The sequence below is a fragment of the Elaeis guineensis genome, chromosome 9, assembly GCF_000442705.2.
Source record: "Elaeis guineensis isolate ETL-2024a chromosome 9, EG11, whole genome shotgun sequence".
NCBI classification, from domain to species: Eukaryota; Viridiplantae; Streptophyta; class Magnoliopsida; order Arecales; family Arecaceae; genus Elaeis; species Elaeis guineensis.
The window spans coordinates 63,991,925-64,001,823 of record NC_026001.2 but is presented as its reverse complement, the minus strand read 5'-3'; the positions used below and the strand labels follow the sequence as shown (position 1 = coordinate 64,001,823).

At 42.4% G+C, this 9,899-nt stretch overlaps 1 protein-coding gene across 2 annotated transcripts in view; it reads left to right on the top strand.

Moving 5' to 3' along the window:
• Positions 1–2,336: 2,336 nt before the first annotated feature.
• LOC140851658 (uncharacterized) overlaps positions 2,337–9,899 on the top strand; it is a 90,894-nt gene continuing 83,331 nt past the window's right edge. The window contains exons 1-2 of one of the 2 annotated variants that reach the window (XR_012134374.1): positions 2,337–3,580; positions 4,396–4,558. Coding sequence is in view for 1 of the 2 variants with exons in the window: in XM_073243628.1 (XP_073099729.1) it covers positions 2,640–3,566 (927 nt within the window). In the remaining variant the exon portion in view is untranslated. Of the gene's footprint in view, positions 3,581–4,395; positions 4,820–9,899 lie in introns of those variants that run through there. The other variant, XM_073243628.1, reaches the window with a different exon arrangement.

The following is a 9,899-nucleotide window of genomic DNA, read 5'->3' as shown; positions in this document are numbered from 1 at the left end:
TCCTAAATCAATGAGCTAACTCCATCTCTAATCGCTCTCCCAACAAAATCCCGCATCACGCTAATTTTCTGGATCTGTAAAAAAACATAAAACTCATCATGAGCTAAATAGCCCAATAAGCAGTGTATACCTTTAACTGAATAAATCAGGCAAATAATACTATGCATATCAATTTACTAATAACAAATCAATATGTAAATTCATGAAATCATATTCATACTGTCAATCATATATAAAAGTCAATTCATCGTAATTTTCAATTATGCTTTTCATCTTAAATTCATTAATTTCTTAAGTTCTTCTTACCAACCATGACTATGACCACATTATCCCTGTGGCAGGGTCATAATACCGCGTATCTGCTTGCGGTGAGCTGCGAATCATCTGGCAGCCAAGTCCTTTGGAACCGCTGGTCTCGCTGGCGGTTTGTCGCTGGTCTCTCTGGCGATATGTCGCTGGTCTCGCTGGCGACATAAACCCTCAGGACAGTCAATTGCCAACGTATATGCCCCCATTGGCGGGGTCCTCAACACAGTCAGGTTGTCAATTTCATATTGTCTTTCAATTCATATATTATTTTATAAATAAATAATATTCGAGTCAAATCAACCATGTCATTCTTTGTGATCATACATCATCATAATAATTATTCAACAAAAAATTTCAATCATAAATAATTTCTACAATTAACTTTAATCATAAATAATTTCAATAATTATTTCAATAAATAATTTCAATCACAAGCATGCATAAATTTATTTAATTCAAAATTTTACCAGATAAATTCAGTAAAAGTAAACACTACTTACCTCAAAAGAAAATCCAACTAGGAATTCTAGGAATCTCGAAAGTCCTTCTCTGAACCTGATACGTCAAATATTATATTTTATATCAAAATTTTATCGAATTAAAAATAACTAAATTGTTAAAATCTAATGTCCCCACGAGGATCAATTTGTCGACAGCATCCAGGGTTTTCGAACTAATCCATGGATACCCTAATTATATTTATTTATTTTTATTTTTATTGCTAATTTAATTAATTTTTTTTAATTAATTAATTCCATAAATCCTAAAATCTAAAGAGAGAGAGAGAGAGCAAAGAGAGTTTCTCTCTCCGCCCCTTTTTTTTTTCTTCTTCTTCTTTTTTTTTCCTTTTCTTCTTTTTCTTTTCCTTTTCTTCTTTTTCTTCTTTTTCTTCTTCTTCTTCTCGGCCCTTCCCACGCCGGAACAGGGGACCCTTGGCCCTTCCTTGGCCGGCCGTTCAAGCCGCGGCCACCGCGGTGGAGGCCGGCGGCAGAGGGAGGCTGCTCCCCCGGCTACGGAGGAGCATGGCCGGCGGTCGATTACGATCGCCGGCGCCGGAAAAATTCAAGGAAAAGAGGCCCAAAAACAGAGTCTCTTTTCCGACCGAAGATCGGCGACACTCGTCGCCGGCAGCTCAAGTAGAAATACGGAAAGAAAGGGAAGGAAGAGAGGAAGGAAAGGAAGGCTCACCCCGGCCTCCGGTGACCTCACCGGCGAGAAATCACGGCGAGAAACCCAACAGTGCCCGCGGCTCCGATCGAGAAAAACGAGGAGAAAGAGAGAGGGAGGAGGCCGATGGTCGATTCTAAGGAGAGGGGAGACCTTCTTATAGAGGGCCCTAGGATTTCGAGAGGTCCTAGGACTCCTAATATGCTTGGGTCTCGCCGGAGAAGAAGACTCCAGTAGGAGTCTTCTTCCCGGTTTTTACTCTGTTTTTTTTTTTTTTTTTTATTGGGCTGGGAACTTGATATCGTGGGCTTGGGCTATGACAGATCCGTGCAAAGGTAACGAGTTCTGGACTCATTAGATCAGACTAGATCAGATCTAACGGTTTGATCTGATTTAGGGCATCAATGTGATCAATGCAAGTTTCATTAATTTTAGATTTTAATCGCATATTTAATCATGTTATAGATCCTGACATGGTAGTTTAGATTAGATCTTGTGCATATAATATAAATTAAATAATTTAATTTATCATGTTTACTAAAAAAATTTTAAAATTATATGTATAGAGCTGCTGATTTTTCCATCAGCTGCTGGGGTTGGTTTTATCTTGAGAGATAACTATGGACACATGCTTTTAGCTCAAGGGTGTCGTATTAATCCATGTTCAGGACCTATTATTGAGTTATTAGCTGCTTGGTATGGTCTTCAAACTGCTATTCATTTATTTCGGAACCGGCCTCTATTTGTTCAAGGTGATTCGCTTACAGTAATTCGCTGGTTGTCAAAGCAAGCTCCCTCTAGTTTTCTTAATCTTCCTTGTTACAAAGATATTCAGACCGCCCTAAATCTGTTTCCACATTGTGCTTTCAAACACATTTTATAGGGAGCAAAACCAAGCCGCTGATTGGTTGTCTAAACAGGCCCTTGTTGCTGACTTCTCCTATTGTACAGGAGATGTTTTACCTGTTTCTTTTGCTCAAATTATCCAGCATGATCAAATGCAAGTTGCCGAGCCTCGAGGGGGGATATAGCCTTTGATATATCTATCCATCCTAATGGTTCTGGGTTGTAGAACATGAACTTGTTCTCCAGTGCATTGGTTTCATGGTACATTTAGCTTACATATACTGCTATTTACGAGGTGCTCTCAAAGGATATTTTCTATGTCCCTTTGCAGATTCTGCAACCCACAGACCCTGCTAGGAGTTGCTGCTTGGATATGCATATTTGGCAAGAGTTATGTTTGCTTTTTTGCGCAGGTTTGCCGTATAGTGGTCAAGCCTAGTGGGTTTCGGCTTCTTCTGTGCTATAACTTTAAGAACGGTACTTATATCCCATGTGATGAGTTAACTGATGGGCATATTACTCATTCTTCGTGTGCGGATGAGCTAACTGATGGGTATTTTACTTATTCTGCATGTGCCTTCATTACTCTATTATTGGAATCTTTTTGGTTCTTTATTTATCTCCCATATGATGACATCTGTGTCTTTACTGATGGGAATTGGTACTCGCTTATTTATTTAAAGAGCCTGATACTGTGGTATGGCTGGTGCTGTTTTTATTTTAAAGGAAGCATTCTGCATGGTGCTCAGGAGCCCTATTGCAGCTACTTTTTCATACCAAATGATGCATGTGCTGATGGAAATATATGTTCTCTTGCAATATCAAGATGCTATGTTCTTTATCTCCCAGATGATGGCTCACAATTATTTGTGTCTTATGGGAAGTATGCTTTCAATGATGGTTACTGGCATAGCTTTGCTGTGTGGTTCTTAAAATGTATATATAGCTGCATTCAGGGACCTTGCTGGTACTATATTATCCCAAATGATGAAATTTTATCATTATTTTCTGATGGGATTTGCCAGCCAATATCTATATCTTCGTTATTAGGAAGAAAGTTTCCTTGCGCAGGAGCATATGTTTGCATTCTGGTTTTCTGCTCTGCAACAGATCAGAGCTATGGTGTGACATTGTTCCCTCAAAGGACAACTGCATTTCTGCTGCTTTATGCTTCTATCTTTTATCCAGGAGGCGGCCTTCTTCATCAACCTGTCTTACTTACATCTGTATACGAGACTTGCTGACTCTTCATGGTGAGGTATTCAGCTATCCCTTTCTTAACAGCATCTATGTACCAGCATGGGATATGGATTTACTGCATTTGGGCGCTTTTAAGTGACTCCTGTGAAGATGAACATAGTGAAATTAACAGCCAAGATATGTATATGTTTTTTTGGGTCCATGGGTTTAAACTCTTCACTGTTACTGAATTCGTCTGTTGGACTTGTGGGGTTGAACTTTTCACAGCTTCTTTTTGGGTATACTTGTAACATGGATTGTTTTGGGTTCTGTAACTGTTTCACACCACATAAATAAAGTATCTCAGTTTCTACCAAAAAAAAAAACAACCCGGAAACATTAATTTGTACCGAAAACTTTTTGAAGCAAGAGGTCAGATTTCAATATAATAAATGCCGTCTTACCCCAAAAAAAAAAAGCCGAATTCTATAATAATGTCTTACCCTCATTTTTCATTTATCCACCCCATGAATCTGTTTTTTATGTATAACATATTCCACCCGACGCTCCATTTGGTCAACCCATAAACGAAGATTACGTGCCAATCATCTGTGGTCGTGCGTTCGATCCCCACAGGCGGCCTAATATTTTTAAAGTACGAATCCATTTTTCCGATCGGTATAGCTCGAAGCAACATTTCATCGAACACCTTCAAGACATACTGATGGTGGCAGCAAGTCTTCTTCTCTGCCTCTCCCTCACCCGCAGTTTCCTTCTTTCCCTAACCCCTCCTTCGTTTGCTTCACCCACATTCAGAGCGCGAAGCTTCATTCCCCTCTTGTTTTGATCCTTTTTTGTGCTTTTCTTTATTGAGTTTGATGGTTGGTGCCACAGTTGGAGGACATGGAGCTTGACGAGTCGTCGGAGAGGGTGGCGGTGGAGATAGCGGTTCAGGGGGTTATCTGAAAGAGGGTCGATGAGATGGAGTCTGGGTTCAGGATGGCCATTGTTTCCATGATAAAGATTGCCGACAAGGATTACGATGACAAGGTTCCTGGTAGAATGCTCGACTGAGTACCATTTCATTATGTCATTTGTCCATGGAGCATTTTATTTTGCTTTTGTTTGCTCCCTTTTCCCCTTTAGTACGGTCGCATTGTTCTGCAGCCCAACTGTTGATTCCAGCTTACAAGATCGTGTTTAAAGGATAGAAAGTATCTTTCTTGCCCAGAAATCTCTCAGAAGCATACTGACAGTATCTAAACTTAAAAAGTTTTTGTCCCTATTGTTAATTACACTATCAGAATCTCTAGCATAATATATTAATGTGTATAAGCTCTACTGTTTGGTTTTGGATTGTTTTGCTTTAATATATATTATAAGCATAGTATATTAATATATTAATGTGTACGATGGTATCACAGAAGCTTGTCGTGCTTTAGTTCATATTTGTCTAAATAGTACCCGTATTTGTTACCCTTTCAATGTGAAATATTTTTAATCTTATGTATTGCGAGCCGAAAAACCATAGTAATCCAGCCTTTGGTTTATGGATCTTTATTCGCCAAATATCCCTTATTCTAGGGTCACCTTTGATGTTATTCCAAGCTTCTCACATCCTTCTTCACAATCTCCATCCATGTTACTTTAGATATTCTCCTCCTTTTTTTCTTTTTTACATCCTTCCCTATAAACTAAAGTACCTCTTCGTACTAGACGTTTCTCTGTCTAAACCATCTCAATTGATTTTCCATCATTGCATCCTTAATTTGTATGGCTCCAACAACTTCTCTAATAATCCATCAAATAAACACGAGAAGAAAAAAAAAATAGAGAGAGGTGCAAACATAATTTTCATCAAATTAAAAAAAATAGTGAAATTACTATCTCAGATTACTGTGGTCCTTGCTTCTTTAGTACTTCCTCGCTCCTTGAGTTTGCATAAACCTATGTACTACCACATTGCAATTCTTTGATGGACAAATGTTTTATATTTCTCTAAAATGCATTTTTATGATTTCTGTGGGGATTATTTCAAAATGTATAAACCAATAATGGGACCTTTTATCGCTTATGTTGGATGTTGCAGTAGGACATTGCTGCTCAAATGTCATCTTTTTTGCATTTTATGTACCTCAGGATTTAATTTTCAACAGGGTGTGATTCTCTTTTGCAAATGTCTTAGATAGTTTTGCAAATATCTTAGATAGTTGAAGGTACCTTCTTGGATAACAAGAGGAGAAACCATAATCCTAACCATCAAGACTTTCTCCAGTTAGTTGAAGTCAAAGAAAAGTGAACATATAACTAAAAGTCAGTGTTACATTTACAATTATTAAGTTCAATAATACTAGTTGGTTTTACTTCTTCTTCATCATAATAGAAAAATCTTGTTATGATACTAGATCTTGCATGAATATGACCATTGCTTGGAGAGCATGTTTGGTGAAAGAAAGGTCCAGCATGTTCCATGCAAGCATGGCGGAGAGTTGAATTTAGGTATGACCATGTATATTGGTGCAAGAATAAGAGAAAGTAAGATGATCATTTTCAGATATAAACTCTAGCAAATATTTATGCATAGCTTCTTCTGATACTGGTTCTTGGGTTTATTTTCATACATAAGCTATAAAACATAATTTGAAGTTTAAAAGTTTACATGTTAATATAATAGTCTGCTTGCCAAGCTTTTATGCTTGAACACGTGAGTTTTTTGCATTTTACCATATATCAAGTGTTGGGTATAAAATACCCCCGGCCGAAGTTTATAAAAGACCAACCCTTTCAGGGCTCTTCCGGCTTCCGACCTTATGGGTGGCGTCTCTCCGAATCCCCTCGACCGTTCGGACTTCTCCGATAATGAATTTCTACATTCATCTACCGGGCCGCCCCAAAAGCTCTCTGGGCCTCACTGCCAGCCGACCTGCTATAGTAATCAACTATTCTCCGAATCCCTTCCGGACTTCTTCCGACCGCGGACGACCCTACTCCGAACTTCTTTCGGACTTCGTCAGCATCCGAGCTTCTCCGACAACAAGATTTCTACAGTAATCAGACTCCATCCAAGTTTCTACGGCGGTCGACCGCCTTCCGGATCTCAACCGAGCTCCCGCGAGAGCCGAACTTCTACTACAAGCGGTCTACTCCAAATTCCTATAGCGGGCTGCCTACCCCAGATATCTACTGTAAGCAAATTTCATTCGAGCCTCTACTGTAAACAAATTTCTTCCGAACTTCTATTACAGGTAGACTTCAGCCGAGCTTCTTCGTAGCCGGATCCCAGACGAGCTTCTATCATGGGGCAGGATCCACCGGCCAGGTCGTTACTCCGAACTCCCACGATAACCGATCTTCGACCAAGCTCCTACAATAAGCGGCCTCCTTTCGGCCTCCCACAAGAACGGACTCCGTCCGAGCTTCCATAGCAGATGGATTCTGGATGAGCTTTTGCAACGGATGGGCTCCAACAGCTGGATTTCTACAACGGCCGATCGCCTCCAGATCCCTCAAACTCCTCTGACGGATAATCTTCAGACGAGCCTCCCCAATGCCATCCGAAGTCCACCACCGGTTGACCTTCCACCAGATTTCTCATGAAATCGGACTCCTCCGGTGGATAATCTTCAGACGAGCTTCCGCATCAAGCAAATTCCAGATGGACTTCCCTAGCAATTGGGCTCCTATCGGACTTCGCCAACTGAAAGTCTTCATCCGAGTCTCTACCGCAGATGGTTCTCACCTGTAGCCTCAGCGCCCAAGGCCTCTGACAACAGTAGACTCGTCAGCGACCTCGAAAACGTCCGAACTTCTCCTAGATCGCGAGACAGAGAGCCATTCCTCTCCATTAGACATCCCAGCCGAGCTCTAGCCGACAGATCCGAACTCTCCGGCAAGTCACGACAATGGCTACCACCCTGCTCCACTCTCTACAACAGATTTCGCATGGCTCTACTACTCTCTGGCAAGTCGCGACAACGGACACCACTCCACTCTCCGTAACAAACTCTACGTGGCCCTGAACGACCCCTGACGCCACTACTCTCCGTAACAAACTCCAGACGGCTCTGAACAGCCCACTACCAGGCGGTTACAGACGTCACTATCAATCAGTTACGCTCTCCATCTATAAAAAGAGACCCCCAAATACGTTCTTCTCTAAGCTCTAAACTCTATCTCAAAACTCTGCTAAAATTTTCACTCGAATACTCCATTTCTGTTGAAGCAGAGTACTGACTTGAGCATCGGAGGGTCTTGCCAGAGCACCCCCAACTTTGGTTTAGACTTCTCTTGCAGGTCCCGATGGCGACCGCGGTCATCTCGACTCCAGCAACTCCAGCTTCGACGGAATTCTGCACCAACAGAATTGGCACTAGAAGGAGGGCTGCGTGTCTTCGCAGTACCCTTGTTTTTGAAGGAGTGCTCAATGGGATTGCCTCCAGTCATCTTCTCCGGCATCCTCCCCTCCTTCCCCTACTAGATCTTCACCTGATGCCTCCCCGAAAGGCATCCACCAGGCGATCCACGGCCTCCATGGCCAGATCTCAGCGATCTCCACAAGGCCCGACCTCGTCTCCAGCTTTCCAGGCTCCTCCTCCTCCAGTAATGACAGTCGACAGATTCGTCCGACGCCGGCCTGAAGGTAGAAAGGATCGGTCGAGAGCTTTGCCACAACTGGAGCTGCCAAGGAGGGAAGAACAGCCTGGAGATTGGCCTCCAATCGGATCATTAACACCATCTCTGGAGGGCCCCGGAGGGGAGCGGCCAGTGGATCAGTCGGGCCGCCCAAGCGACAAAAAATTGAAGGATCTATAACCTTTACTGAAGAAGATGTCTGGGGGATCCAGTTCTTCCATAATGATGTGGTTATAGTTTCTTTAAATATTGCTGATTATGACGTACGCCGCATTCTTGTTGACAGTGGAAGCTCGGCCGATATTTTGTTTTACGATGCATTCTCAAAAATGTCCATCCCTGATGGTCGGTTAGGGCCGATTAATTCCCCATTGGTAGGGTTTACTGGCGATGCTGTGCCAGTGGAGGGAGTAATAACTTTGACTGTAGTTGCAGGTCAGTATCCAAAACAATCCAAAGCGCTAGTGGATTTCCTGGTGGTGAGGGAGCCGTCTGCCTACAACGCAATTCTCGACCGATCCGGCCTCAACGCCCTCCGAGCTGTAGTATCGACCTACCATCTGAAATTGAAATTTTCTATCAGCCAGGGGGTCGGAGAAGTTAGAGGAGATCAAGCCCTGGTAAGGCATTGCTATAATATAGCCCTGCAAAGAAGTGGTCAGCCTGACCCCTATCCGGTTGATGGATTGGACACCCGTGATGACCTGACTGAAGAACGGGGTGGGCCAATGGAAGATCTTATCTCAATTCTTTTGAATGATGGGAACGGAGAGCACATGGTGAAGATCAGCTCCAGCTTGGGGAAAGAGGTGCGGACACAACTTATTAATTTCCTACAAAAGAATAAGGATGTTTTTGCTTGTGTTCCGACGGACATGCTAGGGATCGATGCCGAGGTTATGGAACACCGTCTGGCTGTTGATCCCAAACACCGACCAACGAAGAAAAAAGTTCGAAGTCATACACCGGAAAGACAAATGGCAATAGCCGAGGAAGTTGATAAACTCCTGAAAGCCAGGTTCATCAGAGAGGTCAACTATCTGAGCTGGATTTCCAATGTGGTCCTGGTTAAGAAGGCGAACGGTAAATGGAGGATGTGCATAGACTTCAAAAAGCTAAATAAAGTCTGTTCGAAGGACAGTTATCCTCTATCCAGAATCGATCAATTGATGGATGCAACCTCGGGCCACGAGCTTCTCGCTTTCATGGATGCATTCTCCGTCTACAATCAAATTCGAATGGCGCCAAAGGATGAAGAAAAAACTGCTTTTATTACTAATCGTGGCCTTTATTATTACAGGATTATGCCTTTTGGCCTCAAAAATACAGGGGCGACATATCAGCGGCTAGTGAACAAGATCTTCAAAGAGAAGATCGGCCACAACATAGAGGTCTACGTGGATGACATGTTCGTAAAAAGCAAATACTCGATGAACCATATCGTCGACCTTGAGGAGACCTTCAGCGCCCTTCGAAAATACAAGATGAAGTTGAACCCAGCCAAATGTACTTTTGGAGTAACCTCAAAAAAATTCCTGGGCTTTATGGTATCGGGGCATGGGATTGAGGTAAATCCAAAAAAGATTCGTGCCATCCAGGAGATGACCGCCCCGAGGTCAATAAAAAGAAAGTTTAGCACCTTACCGGGAGAGTAGCGGCTCTAAATCGCTTCGTCCCAAGATCGACCGAGTGGTGCCTACCTTTCTTTCAGACCCTCAAGCAGCCGAAGAACTTCTGTTGGACCATTGGATGTCAGCAAGCATTCA